Raw genomic sequence first — 21,861 nt, forward strand, 5'->3', positions numbered from 1 at the left:
ACAGGGTTGTGAGGCACGTGAGCCGATCCCTGCTGACTTTGGGCGAGAGGTGGTGTACTCCCTGAGGTTGAAGTCTGACTGATTTCCTCATTCTGGTTGTCTTTTTCTTCCTAGAGATAACAGGCAGAAGTGTTGTTAATAATAGTAATATATTACGGAATGCATGCTTAAAACTTTAGACATGTAGTTATTTTTTCCATTTATTTCCTTGATAAGAGATACAGAGTTGCAATTGTCAATCCCATGTAAATCAGTAGACTCAGGAGAAAATACCTTGATAACTTTGTCCATTGGTCCATTATTTTTGGTCTTCAAGGGTTGATCATTGGTAGGTTCCATTTTTTATTTTTCCAGCTGAGTTTTAATGACGCTGAAAGGAAGGTGATTTAGTATCTTACCTTCAGGAAAAGGCAAAGAAATATGATTAATTTCTAATGACTTACAGTACATAGAATTATTATATAGTGTATTATATGACATTTATAGTGATCCACTTCACTATAAACACAACAATAAAAACAAAAAACAAATGGCGTAATGTTATCTATCAAACGTATGAAGCTGTTGCAAAATGTACGTTACCTTTCACCGATCAAAATGGCTTCCAGTAACATTAACCACTTAACCACTGCTGGGCAACACGGTAACATTCCACTCTGACTTGTATACAACATTCAATAGACACCTAAGATTATTACTTTAGTTTCTGCATTTCTATATTGTTTCTATATTTCTCATATTCATATTATTGCTGTATAAAGCACATAGCTGTTGACTGCCGTTTATTTCAACACCATCAAAATGTTATGTAACATTAACTATTCGAGAATATTCGGTTACAAGACTCAATAAATATCATAGCTAACATCGCTGTCTCCTCTTTAGTTGTTACAGAGCCGTTAAAAGGTATTTTTTTAACTTGGACTTACCAAAAACTTGCGAGCAAACATCCACACAGGTACACTGCTCACTGTCTTGTCGCACAGGTTTTACAGCCTTTTAGACGACAAGTTGTGGCGTGACGTGACGGGCGGGGTACCACGTGAGTGAACGACGGACGACAGATACGGCCCAATTCCAATCCGGCCGCTACACCCTTCCACTCCGTGGTGGAGTGCACTCCGTTTGTAGTCACACTCACAGCTCAATGAAGCACCCTTCTTTAAGGTGGAGGGTATCAATACAGCAGCCAATTTGGGACGAACTTCCCTCTCTCCTGCAAGGAAATAAATATCAGAATCAGAGATACTTTGTTGATCCCCGGGGGGAAATTAAGTTACGTTTTGCTCCCGTTCTAAAATATAAATATAAATATATAAAAATAGAGAAATCATAAGAATATATATATATATATATATACATATATATATATATATATATATATATATGTATATATACACACAATCTAATGAACATGTCTACCGTTTTCTAGACTGGACAAGGGTATATTTGATCCTAAATACAATCTACTTACTTTATGTTGTTGACGTCTGTATGACAATAAAGTAGAATAAATCAGTTTGAGCAGTTTACAAGTGTTACAAATGTTTGTACCGGTAGTCGCACGGAACTGACATTGGCTCGTGTTCCATGACGAACACAAAACGGCGTTGCACGTCGTCAATAAGGGCGGCTGGTTAAGGTCATGGATGTATTAAAAGGAGTGGATACAGCGTTGGAGGCGGGGCCCCTGGTCATTCCTAAGAGAGTTGCTCATTGGTGCATGAAGCCTAAATGGCTCGACTTCCTTCTAGAAAAGTACCCGGATCTTGAGGGATCTAAACTAAAACTAAACTAATCTAAAGAGCCTGGCAATGTGGTTTTTAGCAAATGTTACTCAAACAGGAGTAAATAGAGCATTTGTACAGTACATAGAATTCATATTTAGTGTATTATATGACATTTATAGTGATCCACTTCACTATAAACACAACAATAAAAACAAAAAACAAATGGTGTAATGTTATCTAGCTGTTGAAAATGAAAATGAAACCTTCCCTTTAACCACAGGTGATCAAACGTATGAAGCTGTTGTTGCAAAATGTACGTTACCTTTCACCGATCAAAATGGCTTCCAGTAACATTAACCACTTAACCACTGCAGAGCAACCCGGAAACATTCCACTCTGACTTGTATACAACATTCAGTAGACACCTAAGATTATTACTTTAGTTTCTGCATTTCTATATTGTTTCTATATTTCTCATATTCATATTATTGCTGTATAAAGCACATAGCTGTTGACTGCCGTTTACTTCAACACCATCAAAATGTTATGTAACATTAGCTATTCGAGAATATTCGGTTACAAGACTCAATAAGTACCATAGCTAATATTGCTGTCTCCTCTTTAGTTGTTACAGAGCCGTTAAAGGTATTTTTTTAACTTGGACTTACCAAAAACTTGAGAAAAAACATCCACACAGGTACACTGCTCACTGTCTTGTCGGAGAGGTTTTACAGCCTTTTAGAGGACAAGTTGTGGCGTGACGTGACGGGCGGGGTACCACGGTGAGTGAACGACGGACGACAGATACGGCCCAATTCCAATCCGGCAGCTACACCCTTCCACTCCGTTTGTAGTCACACTCACAGCTCAATGAAGCACCCTTCTTTAAGGTGGAGGGTATCAATACAGCAGCCAATTTGGGACGAACTTCCCTCTCTCCTGCAAGGAAATAAATATCAGAATCAGAGATACTTTGTTGATCCCCGGGGGGAAATTAAGTTACGTTTCAAACTGCAGTGCACATGTTCATCACCCATTGTGTTTTTGATAGTTTATATTGATAGTTTTTGTTAGTAGGATCAGTTCATAGTCAGTTTAGGACTTTGGGATGAGTTGACAATACGAAAAAGAAGTAGAACATCACCATCCTTTAAGTAAGTCTTAGTATATGACACACTGGCTTGTTTCTACCACAATAAATGTGTGAAAGAATTGTGGAAATATACACCAGTAGTGAAAAAGAGATAAAGAGAGGTAAAGTAACATGTTAAGATAATAAGTTTAACACTCACTAGCTGAATTTCTACTGCTGTCTGTGGCCGGTGGTTCAATAGCTGCAGTTTTTCTGCCCTGATGGAGGAAAAATATCAGTGAGTATACGTATGGTGTAGAGAACAGCACATACATACAGTATATTTGTTGATCTAAAAAAAATACTGTGCATCTTAATTAATCTATTAATTCCAAATGGATACATGAATGATAACATCTACGCCTTTTTTCAGATCTCACTGACTTTGTGAGTTTGTGAGGCATCATGGTGGTCAGGAACTCTTTGACGATCTCTGGAGTCTGCCTGCTGCAGGGCATCTTTGACAGGTACTTCAGCGTCTGTGTGGAAATGCAGAGGAAACTGTGGGCGCGCTATTGCAAAAGTGTAAATGTGATATAACAGGCAGAGTTTAAGTCAGTGAAGAGAGAAAGAGGATGTGTGCCGACCTTATACATGATGGTGTTGAGGTTCTGCTGCCCGGTGCTGTGTTTGCTCTTCCCGCTGTCCTTCCTTTGTTCCTTAAGGTCAGTCAGGAGTTTGAACAACTAAGAAACACACAGACAGACAAATCTGAAGCCACATTAAATTATTTTCAACTCTAGAAAGATTGAATGTAAAACACAGACATAACACATTACCTCATAGTTACTGAGCATAGCAGCGTTAGTGTTTTTCCTGAAAAGAAGAAAACAGGTCATGTTTAAGTTCATTCTTGACCTTTGCAAACTGTATATGTAGCCAAATAATCTAAGATCAAATATAAATATAAAATATATGTATATTTTTTCATTGTTTATAGTCATTTCCAACAGCCTTTACTGGCGCAAAATACAGTATATCACAGATCTGTGGTCCCAGTAGACCACAACCAGCACTGCTCCCAGTAGACCACTTACACTTACACACCAAAATACTGACAATAATCTGATATTTTCAGGTGGAATTTCATTTCATTCTCACTGTGCAATATCATTTTCCACTTGTGCAATTTTGTTAATAGTCCGTCTATTGTCAATACTGTATATACTGCTCCTATTTTTATACTTCCTTCTATTTAAATGGTTCATATTTTGTTACACTGATGCATCTTGTTTTTTGCAGTATCCCCTTTGCTGCTGTACACTTCAAATGTCCCCACTGCAGGACTAATAAAGGAATATCTTATCTTATCTTATCTTATTATCACATGGTTAAGATCATATCTGCCTGTTTTACACTCTTTGACCACCAGGTGGCTTAGGGTTCACATGAAGCAGAAGAAGAAATTAACCCTTTTCTGAACCAATTTGCTGGAAAGCTTCAAAGCTTCAGCTCGACATCACTTCCAGTCTGATCAGGGTGTATGTATCAATTTAGTCATATAAAGACCAAAATCTGTTAGCTACAGGATTTGGCCAAGACTTTCTGGTCTGTGTTTAGTGACACTGGCCTATATGAACCTACCTGCTCTAAATCTGTCTCTTTCTACTACTTCTTCTTCTTCTTCTTCTTCTTCTTTGGCGTTTATTGGCGGTTGGCAAACCATCTTAGAGGTGCATTACCATCACCTACTGGACTGGAGTGTGGAACAGGAGATTGTGCAGAAACAAAATAGAAAAAAATAAAAATAAAAATAAATAAAGAAAATAAAAAATAAAATAAAATAAAATAATAGATAATAATAATAATAATAATGAGGAAAACTCTAGATTCGTTTAACTAAATCAGTTTCTCTTAAAAACTGAATTATTTCACAGTATATGTTATCTGCTGTATTCCCCAATAGACCTGACGATGAAAAGTCCTGATGTTTTGCCTTCCTTTAAGTGACTGTAAAAGGTGATCCCTCTGGATACTGTAATTCCTGCAGTGTATCAGTACATGTTCGACAGTTTCTGGTTTGTTACAATATGTGCATTCCCAGTTGGGTGCTTGCCTATTTCATATAATGTATGGTTAAGACCTGTATGTCCGATTCTCAGTCGAGTGGTGACATTTTCTTCCCTTCTTTTCCAGCCAACCTTCCAAGTTGGCTTTAGTGTTGCATTTTATTATTTAAATCAGAGAATAATAAAAGAATTATAAAAGAAAATGTCCTCATTGTCCTCGCTTTCTGCTTTCTGTTGACTTGCTCATTACCTTTTTTTTTTTTTTTAAATAGCAAATTCAGTCCACCTGTTATGTTTGGTGTGAGCTGCCTTCTCCTCATTTCATACTTTGTGATTTTAAAAATGTTGTTTATTCTTTAGTGTGGACTCAAATAAAGAAAACCTGATCAAAATGAAGAATAAAGCATCAAACTGTCTCCACGTTGTGTTCAGTCACTGCAGAAAAGCACAAACCAGGAACAGGCTCTCAGAGGAAGAGTGACAGAATGGGTCTAGTAGTCCATCAAATACAAACTAAAACGATTGCATAATAAATCTTTGATGCTCAAAACCAAATACAGAAACCCTGTAATTCAGGGTGTGACATTCGTTCTCAAATCAAAGAGCATTCCTATGTATCAATACATTTAATACTATACATAAAATTAAGACATTATGTCCAGTTAGTGCCACTCTTGTCCATTTATCTACACTATCAAACTCAAAATCAGAGATAGAGATATTCAAGCGGACAGATTCTCAGTTTGTTGACCTCTTATTCATACATTTATGCAGGCGATGAGAGCAAAGGATACACAAAACACACAATTAAAATCCAAATATGAAAGAAATCACTTTATTGAATATCAAATAAATCATCATTACTTTTTTTTTTTTAATGTGACGTAATTTAACAAGATAAGATCCCTTTGAAATTCTCATTTTCAAGAGACATTCCCAAGACAGTGGTAGCAACACAGTGACATCATGACAGAGTATACGATATTGTACAATTTCTGTTAAATGTAATATATTTCTTAAACAAATAAGATAAAATCAAAATCTCAAAGATTTTCTTAAAAACAGCTTAAAGACAGAAGATAAAAAGGTACAAAGTAGAATCAGACTGATAATATATCTTTCAAGCTGATATCGATATGTTGAAGTTTTAAAAAATCTGATATCATTTTTTAAAAAACATTGAACATTTCTGCACACAAAAAAGGGACCAAGACATGTACAAGTCCAAGACATCTTTTGTCAGCAGTTAGCTTTGTAACTATCTGTGTAGCTCAATTAGAGTCCATTGGGACAGGTTCCTCTCTCTGAAAGATGAAGTCAAAGAATGTCTTCAAAATCTCATCATTTGTGACCACTGAATTGTTTGCTGCATATTTAAATGCTAGGCGATTTCTGCTCTCAACCAGTTTCTTCACATTGGTCATCATGTCTTGGTGATGTTTATAACTGCAAGCCAGGTAATTCTTCAACACATCAAACCTTTCTCTTTTCACCAATTGGACAATGATGCGCTCAATAATGATGGACAAAGGATAGCCATACTCTATGACACTCTCGGTTTCACCCCTTGCATTCTTGTAGGTATATCCGCCTGAATGCATTGCAACAACATTGCAGTGCTCATCAAAGACAGGAGAGCCAGATGAGCCAAAAGAAAAAGAAGACTCATAAAATAGAGCCTGTCTGTTACTTTCATCATTACTCACATCCTCAAAGAAACGGTCAGTAATCAACTGAATGGACTCTTGAGTTTTTCTGTAATGAGGTTTGAGCGGCAGAACGCCCTCTGGATTTTTAGCGTGATGCCTCTCCACAACCTGGATCCGGTTTTCAGTCGGAATAATCAAGCATGAATCTGTCTTTTTCACACCACCACTAGGATGCCCAATAATGCAAATTGCTCCACTTTGGGGAAGGAATCCGAAGCGTGTTAACAAAACATCAGGCAATGTCTGATCAGCACTGAGCCTCAACAAAGCCCAGTCATGCCTGTGCCCTGACTCATCATTACAGTATTCAAATCCAACAACCTCTTCCACCACTGCTTCTGACTCCATCTGGCCGAGACTTTCGAAAGAGAAATGGACAGTGACCCTCTCATTAAGCTGCCCTGTACTCTCATTATAAATGTCTTTAACTACATGGCCATTTGTGAGGACAAACTTGTAAAACAGGAGAAACCCACTTCCTTCTGCTTTCCCTTTTATTCTCACCTGGCAAACAGAGTCACTGAGTTTACCCAGTTCTTTCATTGTTTTCACTTCCACGACTAATTCCCATGTCTGAGCGTTCTTCCCGTACTCTACATGGAAGAGAGTCTGGATACTAGAAAGCCTAGGTCCTTGCTGAACTTTCATTCCTTTCACCAAATCTTGATACTGTGAAACAAGGCGATTCTGCATCCTCTCTAAAAAATACTTTGTTTTCTTTTTTGGTGTGTTGTCATCCACTGACTCAGTTGTGCTAGACTGCTGTTGAGGATCTTGGTTTCCATCAGAGTCAGTTCTCAGAGCTTGCTTCACTTTTTCCCCTTTGTATGCATAAACATGTATCATTTCCTGAATTTTTTTTAGAGCTGGGTTTCTCATGATTTTAACTACATTTTTATCTCCCTTTGTCAGTAAATGAAACGTCACACGGTCACCAGAGGGCCCCTTTCTTTGGCCACTGATCGGTTGCTTCGGCTTGTCAACAGCTTTAACATACTTGACAGACAGACGTTCATTTTTAATTAAGCTGCATGGAAAGTGTGAATTGATAGCTTTCCCATATCTTACAATAACAAGCTCTTTGTTAATTTCCTTTTTTGCAAATTTGTTAAACAGTGGACTTCTCTTCAGCAAGTTCTCAACAGTTCCTGCTTTATTGCAGGTAAAAGTTGTGGGTTTCTTGTCACTCCAGCACCACTCGAAAGAATGGGTTGCATGTGGCTCCTCTTCCTAGGAATGAAACACAATTCAGTCTCATTTAATTTAATTACAGTAAAACATGTTTATTTTGTTATAGCAATACCACTCTTAAACCATCCATCCATTAGCTATACCTGTTTATCCACAGGGTCGCGAGGGACATGAGCCGATCCCTGCTGACTTTGGGCAAGAGGTGTCGTACTCCCTGAGGTTGAAGCTTGACTGCTTTCCCCATTCTGGTTGTCTGCTTCTTCCTACAGATAACACACAGAAGTGTTATTAATAATAGTAATATATTACGGAATGCATGCTTAATTGTGTTTCATTCAAGAGGAGCCCTTTTCCTAGGAATGAAACACAATTCAGTCTCATTTAATTTAATTACAGTAAAACATGTTTATTTTGTTATAGCAATACCACTCTTAAACCATCCATCCATTAGCTATACCTGTGTATCCACAGGGTCGCGAGGGACATGAGCCGATCCTTGCTGAATTTGGGCGAGAGGTGGTGTACTCCCTGAGGTTGAAGCCTGACTGCTTTCCCCATTCTGGTTGTCTGCTTCTTCCTAGAGATAACAGACAGAAGTATTATTAATAATAGTAATATATTACGGAATGCGTGCTTAAAACTTTAGACATGTAGTTATTCTTTCCATTTATTTCCTTGATAAGAGATACAGAGCTAGATGCAATTGTCAAACCCATGTAAATCAGTAGACTCAGGAGAAAATACCTTGACAACTTCGTCCATTGGTCCATTATTTTTGATCTTCAAGGGTTGATCATTGGTAGGTTCCATTTTTAATTTTTCCAGCTGAGTTTTAATGACGCTGAAAGGAAGGTGATGTAGTATCTTACCTTCAGGAAAAGGCAAAGAAATATGATTAATTTCTAATGACTTACAGTACATATAATTATTATTTAGTGTATTATATGACATTTATTGTGATCCACTTCACTATAAACACAACAATAAAAACAAAAAACAAATGGCGTAATGTTATCTAGCTGTTGAAAATGAAAATGAAACATTCCCTTTAACCACAGGTGATCAAACGTATGAAGCTGTTGCAAAATGTACGTTACCTTTCACAGATCAAAATGGCTTCCAGTAACATTAACCACTTAACCACTGCTGGGCAACCCGGAAACATTCCACTTTGACTTGTATACAACATTCAATAGACACCTAAGATTATTACTTTAGTTTCTGCATTTCTATATTGTTTCTATATTTCTCATATTCATATTATTGCTGTATAAAGCACATAGCTGTTGACTGCCGTTTACTTCAACACCATCAAAATGTTCTGTAACATTAGCTATTCAAGAATATTCGGTTACAAGACTCAATAAGTATCATAGCTAATATTGCTGTCTCCTCTTTAGTTGTTACAGAGCCGTTAAAGGTATTTTTTTTTACTTGGACTTACCAAAAACTTGCGAACAAACTTCCACACAGGTACACCGCTCACTGTCTTGTCGGACAAGCTTTACCCCGCCTTTTAGACGACAGGGCTAGAGTCTAACCATGGCAACGCTTCATGACAAGACGAGTTGAAACTTGCAACTACTTACAAAAGAATGTGGTCTGCATCAACATTGGAAAACCTGCCAGTTTACACCAATGCAACTAGATGAGACGGTGTATCATTCTCACAGCAACGACTCTTTACTTCCGTGTTTCTGTCAGCTTTCTGTAGTGCTGCTCCATATGCTGCCTTCATTGGAACGGGAGGTCAGAGTATCATCTCTATAAACTTTTACCAACATGGCGTTTACTGTGGCAAGTCAGGAAAATGGACGCTCTCTTCCTTGGTATTACCCGTCGAGGAAATTAAGAGTTTGTTCCTCTTGAAAGCATTAATTTTTCCTGAGGATACACGATGAACGACATGTTATCGCTGTATTTACAAATTTGCGAGAGGGATAATCCGCTGTCAGAAGCGACTCAGTTCGTTTGTGGCGCTGGTTGTGTATAGCAACCACAACCAGAAATGGAGCAAATATTATTAAAAAAAACTTATTTTTATAAAACGGTCACTATATCCTGACATTAGTGCATGAGACAGGAAATCTGAAAAAAAAAAAGTCATGTTCCTCTGTGTCCCCCGGTGCTCCTAATGGCATCTGCAAGATTTCACAGGCCGGAGGAAAATAACCAATCAGAGCTGAGCTGGAGTCTGCCGTCTATGAGCAGCTGTCAATCACTCGCAAACTCCGCTCAAACTGTCAAACTAGGCAGCGCTGATCAAATATTAATCAATATTCTGTTACTGTAATGCCTATTTCTCACCTCAAATGTTTTCAGAAACATCTTGTAGTGTACTGTTTAGCTGAGCAAGTTTGTGATCCGGCAGCCATGTTGAGATCAGTTGAGGAAATACCAAGCACCGCCCACCAGCCAGAGCACAGCCAATAGGAACGCTCAATAGGAACGCTCTCTCTCTCTCTGAAATGACCTGTGGTTGGCCAAAGTCTCCTGTCACGAGCCGGGCTAGATTTTTTAAAGCCTGAAAACAGAGCTATGAGGAGGTGCAGAAGTCTAGTTTTCTCTCAGAACATTTGAATAACAATATGCTGAAATGTTATTATGGAATTTTTGCCCAATGATGCCAAAATATTCAGCCTACTTGTGACGGAGTAGCCGTCACTGACTGTGGGCAGCGCACACACATCACCTCAGGCCACACACACCAACATTTCTCCGCTGCGCTGCAGGCACACACACACACACACACACACACACACACGCCAAACATTTCTCCGCTCCCTTCCTGATTCACTCCGTAGTTAAACACATCGCGACATATCTCTCTCCCCTAAACTGTTTCCTATACGCATATATTTACACAAACATTATTCGCACTCACCAGTTGCTGAAACGCTGCCTGTCCCACCTTTGTCAGAAGTGGGATTGACGAGCAAACAGGGCCGTAACAAGTCCCCCGTTATAAAGGGTGCCCTCGCGCGTTTTGAGAGCATGTGATCAGTTTAAATATGTTTATTATTTGAAATGGTGATTATGTTGCAAATTAACTTGTTTTGGTTGGGGGGGGAATGTTTAGACAGAGATATATCATTTATATGTGGGATATGCCTGGGTTGAAGGGACTATGGATATCTTCTATGATGAAAGATGATGTTAATTGTTATTTTTCTGTGTAAAGAATACGCCCAGGGGAGGGGCTATTGGTATAAAAGGGGGTCATCTTGGCCACCTGAGGGAGTCTGGTCTGGAAGTGTTGACAGAGAAGGTCACACTCAGACACTCAGGAAGGTAAAATATAGATTGTATTGTTGGATTGTTTTTGCCTATTCTGAAAGAACTCATGGAGTTATTAAGGAACTCGATTTTCCGTACTATTTGCTGTTTTGTACAGAGCTTATTTTCTATTTTTCACTTTTTGTAAATAGCCACAATGATTGCACTTTGGGAGGCCGGCATAATAAAAAGGGGATGAATACAACGTTTTCCGACTACGCCAGTGTTTTTATGTTGCACGGAGTTTTGACATAGAACCCCGCGACATATGGTGGCAGTGGTGGGATGGCTAGTCGGAAGGACATAACTACACAGGAGCGCACAGGACTGCGTTCCCAAGGGCAAGGGCAGTCAGAGGAGGGCGCGGCCGCCAGCATGGACCCAGCTGGGGAGACGGATCATACTACGTCGTCCTCAGAGGAAGATGAGGAGGGGAGCAGGTACAGAGAAGATCTCATAGCACCTGCAGCTCCATCATCAACTGGGGGGCCAGGAGAAGAACTACTGACAATGATGAGAGAATTTATGACAGCACAAAATAGGAGGGAGGAGGGCCTGTTAGCAGAGATCCGAGGCCTGAGATACGCTGCTCCTACTCCAAGCACGGTGACAGCAAGCAGTCCAAGAATTGATCTGCCGACGCCAGTACCCCAGCGTGGGCAATGGCAGGCACCAACAGAGACGTTCTCTCCTATAGCAGCAGCTATAGACTATAACAGCAGCCCTGAGCATCCAAGACCAGGGTGGAGACATTACAACGAGCCCAAATTATCCCCGTTTCAGATGGGGGAGGATATTGAGAACTATTTGTTACGTTTTGAGCGTATTGCCAAAACATGGAGATGGCCGGAGAATGAGTGGGCATGCAGACTCGTTCCACTGCTGTCGGGGAAGGCATTGGAGGCCTACACCATGATGGATGAGGAGAGGGCCCACTGCTACAACGACCTGAAGGGAGCACTGTTGACCAAGTTTGACATCTCTCCAGAGACGTATCGGCAGCGGTTCCGGTCCACAGTGGTACCACCTGGTGAAACCCCCACAGAGACCTACCACCGCCTGAAGGGTCTCTATCGACGCTGGATTCGGCCAGAGCAGCACACCAAGGAGGAGGTCGGTGAGGCCATTATCCTGGAGCAGCTACTCCAGATACTCCCCCCTGAAGTGAGGACCTGGGTGAAGGAGCATGAACCAGAGGGTGGACTCTACGCTGCCAAGCTGGCGCTACAGTACCTCAACGCTCGGAGAGGAGGACCAGCTGCACGTTCCTACAGTGCAGCCCCCAGACCTACACTTCAGTTACCCCAGCCCCGGCCTACGAGGAGAGAGTTTAGCCAGGAACCACCAGGTAACTTCAGCTCGGCCCTAAACCAACGAGGACCCGGTAAGGACTTTGTTTGTTTTTATTGTCAACAGCCAGGGCACAAAGCTTCTGTGTGTCCCATACGCAAAGCTAAACTCACCTGCGCTTGCTATGCTCCCCGGCCTGAGGTGGAGGATAGTGAAGTGAGGTTACAACGCTACAAAACTGTGACGGTTAATGGCCAGCAGGTTACTGCTCTTTTGGACAGTGGTAGCTTCATGTCGCTGGTGCGGCAGGATCTGGTGCCTGTAAACAGTGTGGATTACAGCAGACAAGAGGACATACTATGTGTTCATGGGGATAAGCATCCTTATCCCACAGCTGAATTAACTGTTACCATTGATGAACAGTCTTACTTGTTGACTGTTGGGGTGGTTGCAAAGTTACCTGTTGCTGCCCTCTTGGGTTGGGACTTACCTTTACTTCTGGACTTGCTGCAGGAGAACAGGCCAGTGGAAACTGACACTGGGCAGAGGGGGGAAGTTAATGTCACTGTTTCTTGTCCTGTGATCACTCGTGCCCAGGCGAAAGCTGGGGTCCAACCGCTCCCAGACCTTCACCGTGGTCTGTGTGAGGGTGGCACTCAGGGGCTAAGAAAAGAGGAACCTTGTGCTCATCCTTTCCCAGACTTTGACAGTAGTCTATTCGATGGTGGCACCAAGGGCCCAAGAAAATCCCGTCGCCAACGCCGCTTTGAGAAGCCGCTGAAGTCAGCAGAGCCCAAAACAAAGAGTACACTGTCAAATGAAATGTGGGCAGTACCTGATGATATTTCTGTGCTACAGAGGGGGGATACAACTTTGAAACATTTGTTTGCTAAGGTGGGGGAGGGAGCAAAGGGAGATTGTGTGGGAAGGGAAAGGTTTATTGTGGAAAAGGATGTGTTGTACACTGTTGATAATGACCATAAACGCCTAGTAGTTCCTGCTAACTGTAGGTCACTCGTCATGCACCTAGCACACACACTCCCATGGTCTGGACACCTTGGCCGCAACAAAACATATCTGCGCATCAGTTCACGCTTTTATTGGCCCTCCATGTACACAGACATTCAGAAATATTGTGCCACATGCCCAACATGTCAAAAAACATGCATTGCCCGCAAGTCTGACCGAGCTTTTCTGCAGCCACTACCTGTTATCTCCACTCCATTCCGCAGGATTGCCATGGATATTGTGGGCCCGTTGGTGAAAAGCAGTGGTGGACATCAGTACATATTGGTGGTGTGTGACTATGCTACTCGTTTCCCAGAGGCTTTTCCCCTGCGCACGATCACCGCTCCTGCTGTGCTGCGTGCGTTGGTGCAACTGTTCTCCAGAGTGGGAATACCTGATGAGATCCTGACGGATCAGGGAACGAACTTCACCTCCAGGTTGATGCAGCTCTTCCAAAAGCAGCTGGGCATCTCAGCAATCAAAACTACGCCATACCACCCACAGACTGATGGTCTGGTTGAAAGGTTCAACCAGACATTGAAGAAAATGCTGCGGAAGTTCGTGGATGATACTGGCAAGGACTGGGACCGTTGGCTGCCATTCCTGCTCTTCGCCTATCGTGAAGTTCCCCAGGCATCAACTGGTTTCTCCCCATTCGAGCTGCTTTATGGCTGGGAGGTACAGGGACCCTTGGATCTGCTCCGCAAAGGCTGGGAGACACCTTCCACCTCGCAAGACGACAGAGGGGTGGTGCAGTTTGTGCTGGAGATGAGGGATCGGCTGGCAAGGTACCAGGAGGAGGCAGAGGTTAACCTGCGGGAGGCCCAGAAAAGCCAAAAGACCTGGTATGACCAACAGGCCCGGCACCGTGAGTTCCAGCCTGGCCAAAAGGTTTTGCTGCTTCTCCCTTCATCCAACAGCAAGCTCCTAGCAAAATGGCAAGGGCCGTACCTCATCACCCGAAAAATGGGTCCGGTCACTTACGAGGTCCATCACCCAGACAAGAAGAAACCCAAGCAGACCTACCATGTGAATCTCTTGAAAGAGTGGAAGGACCGGTTGATCCAGGTACCAGGGGAGGTTCTGATGGTAAGGAAGGTCGACAGTGAAGAAGAGGTGGAGATGGGACTGGAGACCCTTACTACACCAGCTGATCCTGTGTTGGCACATCTTGAACCAGGACAAGTTGCACGGCTCCTACAGGTCTTCAAGATGACGCCGTCCTTATTTGCTGCCAGCCCAGGGAAGACAACGCTAGTGGAGCATGTCATTCGCCTCAAAGATGGACGACCAATTCGTCAACGTCCCTACCGTATTCCGCAGCAGCTGGTGGGAAGACTGCAGCAGGAGGTGGAGGAGATGTTGAAACTTGGAGTGATTGAACCATCCAACTCAGAGTGGTGTAGTCCGGTGGTCATCGTCTTCAAGAAGGATGGCTCCCTCCGAATATGCATTGATTTCAGGAAGATCAATGCCATCTCAGAGTTTGACGCCTATCCCATGCCAAGAATCGAGGACTTGCTGGAGAAGATCGGAGCTGCAAAGTACATCACCACCCTTGATCTCTGCAAGGGATATTGGCAGGTGCCACTGGAGGAGACAAGCAGACCCTACACGGCGTTCCGAACCCCAGCTGGACTCTACCAGTTTACAGTGATGCCATTTGGACTACACGGAGCACCAGCCACCTTCCAGAGACTGATGAACAGAGTACTCCAGGGTTGTGACAACTGCAGCGCTGCATACCTGGATGATGTGGTGATCTTCAGCAACACCTGGGTAGAGCATGTCCAACATCTATCACTTGTTCTGGGAAGGATCCAGAAGGCTGGGCTGACACTCAACCTTTCCAAGTGTGAGTGGGCGCGAGAGGAGACACGGTACCTTGGTTACCAGTTGGGATGAGGGGAGGTACGGCCACAAGTGGATAAGGTGGAAGCTATCCAGAACTGCCCTCGACCACGGACCAAGAAGGAGGTACGGTCCTTCCTGGGATTGATTGGGTGGTACAGGCGATTCGTGCCACAGTTCGCGACCATTGCAGCCCCACTCACAGCTTTGACCCGCAACGAACACAGGAACCCAGTAACTTGGTCAGATGACTGTGAAACAGCCTTCAGCACCTTGAAAAAACACCTGTGTTCTTCTCCCGTCCTCAAGAGTCCAGACTTCAACAAAAGATTTCTGGTACAGGTGGACGCATCGGCAGTCGGCCTTGGAGCAGTCCTGGCCCAAGGGGACCCTGGGGACGAACACCCGATTTTGTACCTCAGCCGCAAGATGCAGCCACGTGAGACCAGGTATTCCACTGTGGAAAAAGAGGGCCTGGCCATCAAGTGGGCACTGGATAGCCTACGTTACTACTTGCTTGGACGAGAGTTTGACCTGGAAACTGACCATCGGGCTCTCACCTGGATAAACACCATGAAGGATCACAACAGCCGCCTGACTCGATGGTACCTCTCACTGCAGCCCTTCAAGTTCTCCATCCGACATCGATCCGGCAAGGCCAATGTGGTGGCAGATTACCTTTCCAGGTTGCCGCACATCGCCAACCTCCGGGAGGAGGGGGATGATGTGACGGAGTAGCCGTCACTGACTGTGGGCAGCGCACACACATCACCTCAGGCCACACACACCAACATTTCTCCGCTGCGCCGCAGGCACACACACACACACACACACGCCAAACATTTCTCCGCTCCCTTCCTGATTCACTCCGTAGTTAAACACATCGCGACATATCTCTCTCCCCTAAACTGTTTCCTATACGCATATATTTACACAAACATTATTCGCACTCACCAGTTGCTGAAACGCTGCCTGTCCCACCTTTGTCAGAAGTGGGATTGACGAGCAAACAGGGCCGTAACAAGTCCCCCCGTTATAAAGGGTGCCCTCGCGCGTTTTGAGAGCATGTGATCAGTTTAAATATGTTTATTATTTGAAATGGTGATTATGTTGCAAATTAACTTGTTTTGGTTGGGGGGGGGGATGTTTAGACAGAGATATATCATTTATATGTGGGATATGCCTGGGTTGAAGGGACTATGGATATCTTCTATGATGAAAGATGATGTTATTTTTCTGTGTAAAGAATACGCCCAGGGGAGGGGCTATTGGTATAAAAGGGGGTCATCTTGGCCACCTGAGGGAGTCTGGTCTGGAAGTGTTGACAGAGAAGGTCACACTCAGACACTTAGGAAGGTAAAATATAGATTGTATTGTTGGATTGTTTTTGCCTATTCTGAAAGAACTCATGGAGTTATTAAAGGTCACATATTATGCTCATTTCCAGGTTCATAGATGTATTTTAATGTTGCACTAGAACATGTTTACATGCTGCAATGTTCAAAAAACCCTTTATTCTTCTCATACTGCAGCCTGAGTCTGCCTGCCTCAGAGCCTAATTCAGCCTCTGTCTGAAAACCACTGATTCACAGCCTGTCTCCTCCCACTCTGCTCTGATTGGTCAGCGTTTTCTGTCAATCAAACGTCCTCAACGTCACCCTCCCCCTCCCTCCCGGAGAAGCTCTCTCTCAGAGAGAGAGAGAGAGAGAGAGACGAGTGGAGAGATAGCAGCTAGAATAAAGTTTATAAACCACTTTAAAGTTTATAAACCAGAAACTTCACCCAGCGCACGTTACCGGAGGAATCTGATCAGAAATCGGCGACACATGATGAACATCTGCGGTCCAGATTCCAGGTTTTCCTGACGGTTTCTCTCAGGTAAATAATACTATTTATAGCTCTGTTAGTTAACTCAGTGTTTACCTCATGCATCAACTCTGTAAACCGTAAACATACACTCTGTTTTACGTCTGTCTTTACAGATCCATCTGTGAGAAATGACCGACAGAATCATCCCAGAGGAGAGCAGATAGCTGAAAGCAGATGGGAGATACAGAGCTAACCCGTTAGCATGTAGCTACATGCTAACGGGTTAGCTACATGCTACCGCTATGACACGGTGTGTAAACACAGCGACCATCAGGGTGGAAAATAGAAGATGTGAAACAGTAGTCAGTTCATTATTTCTGCTAAAAGATAAATGTATGGAAGATCAGAGTAATGGTATATTATTTACAGTAGTAGCTGTCTCTGTGTTACCATGACTACAGACCACCGGAGCTTAGCTTACCATAGTTTACCAGAGCTGAAGACTTTCTCCTGTACCATGTTAACATAACTGCAGGTGAGATGATTACAAATGCTGTGAATAATTAATATTGTCATCTGTCTACTCAAATAAAGTTTGACTGTGAAACAGAAATGTGTTGTGTTGCTTACAAGTCACTATTTACTCCCTGTACTCTGCTACATGCATGACATCAAATATATATATAATATATAAATATCATCTGTTTAAACAGTGTAATTACATAAAGCCTTTGTGAAAGAACATGTTATATTTAGATGATGGGAGTACATGAAGCCTGTTCTGCTGGTTCTTGCAGACTTTGCTCAAGTTCGGTTGAGGAGGAGAGACAGTGACGCGCTGTGGGGCGGGGTCAGCTACTGAAGGTTCTCTCTGGTTCGACCAGGAAACCCTTACATGGCTTGCATTTCTGCCTAATGACGTCAGAAGACTAGGAAAAAAGCGAGTTTTTATTTCTGCACCCATTTCCGGACAAACGGAGCAGGAGAAAAAGAGAGAGGATGGTCTTTTATGATACTATGGTGGCCTGTAGACACACTGGGGACAGATATTGATGTTTAAAAGACATGGAAAAGTGCATTTTGCATAATATGTGACCTTTAAGGAACTCGATTTTCCGTACTATTTGCTGTTTTGTACAGAGCTTATTTTCTATTTTTCACTTTTTGTAAATAGCCACAATGATTGCACTTTGGGAGGCCGGCATAATAAAAAGGAGATGAATACAACGTTTTCCGACTACGCCAGTGTTTTTATGTTGCACGGAGTTTTGACATAGAACCCCGCGACACTACTGAAGCTTTAAATCAAAGAGCCACTGACATATCATGGGTATGTGGTTTACGCAGACAAAAGAGTTAATTTTCCATGCAAAATGTGTTTATGATGATTTATTTATCCAAAAAGCAAGCAAACAAACACAAAGAAAACACGGATGTCGCTGCCAGTCTTGTTCTGGTTAAAAACCATAACCAGGCGCCAACCCAGGAGCATGCTGATCCTATACCTGCCTACCTTCCTATATATAACCGCGGGTGCCCACAGTTTTACCCAATTCATAAGCAAAAGAAAACAAAATATTAATTATGCATGAAGCTAATTATATGCCACTAAACAAGAAAATAATTAAACTAAACAAATAACTAGCAAAAGAAAACACTATCAAAAAATGCAGGGTAACTCCAGTAGCTTAGTCTATGAAAGTGCACTGTGTGCATTATTATCTGTCCTGCAGACCGTCCTCCTTTATGGTAGGTACTTGAGTAAAATATATTTAACATTTCACCAGCGGTGGCTGTAACTGGTGCCTTTACTCAAGCACTGTACTTTTAAAACTATGAGTAAAGTTATGATGCTTTTATACTATTATACTGGGGGACAAAGGAGGATGGTCTGCAGGACAGATAATAATGCACACAGTGCACTTTCATAGACTAAGCTACTGGAGTTACCCTGCACTATACTCATTTTTAACAGTCTCTTCTGCACTAAATTCACTTTTTAATAGTCGTGTATCACAGCTGTTACCCTGCACTATATTCAGTTTTAACAGTTTTCTTCATCTCCTTGTATTTTTATATCTGGTATATTTTTTTGTACTTTGCACTACTAACTTTTTTACTGCCTTTTTACTAACATGTTTTTGCACTATGGAACTGTGATGCTGGAAACTTGAATTTCCCTCGGGATCAATAAAGTTACTATCTATCTATCTATCTAGATCTTTATGATCACAGTTCTCTCATATTTGCATAGAAGAAAAATATGCTCCTGATGCATTGTGGGTATCACCGTCTGCCCTTAGGGTTAGATGACAGCTGAATTCCTCTCTGTGTTATGCTGAGTTTGTGGTTAACAATACTAACATCATGTGACTATGTCAGCTGCCAAACAGCCTCAGTAATTCACCCACTCACACAGTCAGATCATGTTTCAGAGTGCCGTCTCTACCCTGATGTTTGCTTTGGAAATGCAAGTGACATTATGGCAACCATATACCATACAGAAACACATGATGTTGATAATTTTATGTAAAATTAAGTGGCTAATGCTGCCTAGAATTCAGTGGGTCCATATAATGTGTGTTATTACTACTTAAAAGTAGCTGTTTATGTGTTTATTTATAGCAAAGCAAAACTATTTCATTGCACTGTATGTAAACTGGGAAAAAAAAGTTCGGAAACTTGTGTTTGGTCATATCCTCTGTTGTTACAATGCTAATTGGCATTGCATTTTACATCGTTGGAAAGCCTGTTTATTTACCTTCACAATGATGTACAACTTGTAAGGATCATGCATTTGCGGGATGAGCAGCACAGCTGATTATGATTGTAGCGCCCAAGAAAAATTTGCCAAAATGCTCTGCCACTGTTAAACAGTGTATTCTCCTGTTGGTATGGACTCTTGTTTTGAGTTGTTTGGTGGATTGGATGATTGAACTCTCTATCAGTAACAAGGAACAAACAAGACATATTGGCAATTTTACACTTTATTCATTTAATACACCGTCAGGAGCCTCAGTAGCGATTGGACGATCCATACGCAGTCACAACAGCCTGGCACCTCCTCCTCATGCTGGTCACCAACCTGGTCACACGTTGCTGTGGGATGGCGTTCCATTCCTCAACCAGGATTCGTTGCAGGTCAGCAACAGGAGAATACACTGTTAAACAGTGGCAGAGCATTTTGGCAAATTTTTTCTTGGGCGCTACCCACATAATCAGCTGTGCTGCTCATCCCACAAATGCATCATCCTTACAAGTTGGACATCATTGTGAAGATAAGTAAACAGGCTTTCCAACGATGTAAAATACAATGCCATTTAGCATTGTAACAACAGAGAAATAATCGACCAAACACAAATTTCCAAACTTTTTTTTCCCAGTTTATTTAGCCTACTTAGTTATCTGTTTAGCCTACTTAGTGATACTATTGTTTTTTTAACCTCCAGATTTCTGAAGAGTGGTCTAAAGGTGTTTTTGTGATGAAAATGCTCTGTACATTGAGTGCATTATTTAAACCTTATATATATATATATATATATATATAATTAAATCATAAATCCACCAACACAAAGGCTCAGTGTTGTAGGCCTATTGACAGCTGTTCCAGTGTACTAATGGCTAATTCACCTTTAAAGTGGATATTTATTGTCTTATTTTGTTTTAAAAACAGATTAATATTTTCAGATTGCAATCACAGAGACTTTAAAATGTGTCTAAACCCAGCTGTGTCTCTACACCATGTTATTATAATGCATCCATGCTCTACACCATGTTATTATAATGCATCCATGCTCCACGTGCAGCTCGATCAATAACTCTGTTTCAAATATTTTTATTAAGAAGCATGTGCATGTCATTGATACACACTTCTGTAGGATGTGTATCATGCCTCATTTTTTATATAATCAACAAAAACAGACAATACTATGAACTAAGGGCAAACAAAAATGGAGACAAGCAAATACAAAGAACATAAGTAGTGAAAGGAAAAGAAAAGAAAACAAAAAAAATACATAAATAAATAAATAAAACACAGACAACACCCTAAGGCACACAAATCAGGGAGACATTGGCGACATACAGTATATACATAAACATTCTTTGCACTGATCAAAGGCTCCATCTAGGGTTGAAGGAGTAAAAGACGGGTTTGCCGATATCGGAAGTGTAAAGGATAGACCTCTATGTTTTAAATGTTTGGTTATTTGTTTCCAAATTTGAGTAGTACTATGAATAATCGGATTGTAATTATAACATGCTTTTTTGAGACGAATGGGAGACATTACAATAGCACCAAGTGAGCTGGGTAGACAGTCCTCTCGCTCCATATCCAGCCAGCTGTCGAGAACAATCGTCTCATCCAGCCAATAGGAAACACATCGAATGTTTGCTGCCCAATAATATAGCCTGAAATCTGGTAGAGCCAGCCCCCCACTGCGTTCACTCTGCCTATCAGAGAAATTGGAAGGGTTTTCCGAAACTCTGATTTGGTCTTAAAGTTGTCTAACATAGTCATAAAATTTGCTTCAAATATGGAGTTATTTTTCTTCGTGATCTCTACCCCCAAATATGTAAATTTTTCCAAAGCCAGTTTGAATGGAATCTGTTCCGAGCATGCTTGGGTCACTACACCGCACCGGATTCAGCTCACTCTTGCTCCAATTTATCTTATATCCGGAAAAGAAACTAAATAAGTCAATCGTCTCCAATAAGATAGGAATAGAAGTCAGTGGCCTCGTTATGTACATCAAAATATCGTCAGCATACAGCGAAATTTTATTTGAAGTATATTCCGTGTTGTAACCAAAAATCTCAGTGTGAGCCCTAATTGTTTCTGCAAGGGGCTCCAATGC

General features: G+C 41.8%; 2 protein-coding genes and 1 long non-coding RNA gene across 6 annotated transcripts in view; all 3 read right to left on the reverse strand.

The window, feature by feature from the left end:
* LOC141752361 (serine protease FAM111A-like) overlaps nt 1-21,861 on the reverse strand; it is a 46,397-nt gene that overhangs the window by 3,354 nt on the left and 21,182 nt on the right. For 3 of the 4 annotated variants that reach the window (XM_074610225.1, XM_074610230.1, XM_074610229.1), the window contains exons 6-7: nt 8,229-8,348; nt 7,915-8,034 (exon numbers count right to left, since the gene is read on the reverse strand). In XM_074610225.1, the coding sequence (XP_074466326.1) occupies nt 7,915-8,034; nt 8,229-8,348 (240 nt within the window). Of the gene's footprint in view, nt 1-7,551; nt 7,811-7,914; nt 8,035-8,228; nt 8,349-21,861 lie in introns of those variants that run through there. The other variant, XM_074610228.1, reaches the window with a different exon arrangement.
* LOC141752363 (uncharacterized) lies at nt 273-1,714 on the reverse strand. Its single transcript, XR_012590222.1, has 3 exons — nt 1,475-1,714; nt 930-1,216; nt 273-398 (listed from the first exon to the last, which is right to left on the reverse strand). It is a non-coding gene; the product is annotated as an uncharacterized LOC141752363 (long non-coding RNA).
* LOC141752508 (DNA-directed RNA polymerase III subunit RPC9-like) lies at nt 2,631-3,755 on the reverse strand. Its single transcript, XM_074610508.1, has 5 exons — nt 3,642-3,755; nt 3,450-3,548; nt 3,247-3,341; nt 3,023-3,080; nt 2,631-2,669 (listed from the first exon to the last, which is right to left on the reverse strand). Exons 1-5 carry the CDS (start codon nt 3,711-3,713, stop codon nt 2,631-2,633), a joined length of 363 nt encoding a protein of 120 aa, XP_074466609.1. The 5' UTR covers nt 3,714-3,755.

The sequence above is a fragment of the Sebastes fasciatus genome, chromosome 16, assembly GCF_043250625.1.
Source record: "Sebastes fasciatus isolate fSebFas1 chromosome 16, fSebFas1.pri, whole genome shotgun sequence".
NCBI lineage: Eukaryota > Metazoa > Chordata > Actinopteri > Perciformes > Sebastidae > Sebastes > Sebastes fasciatus.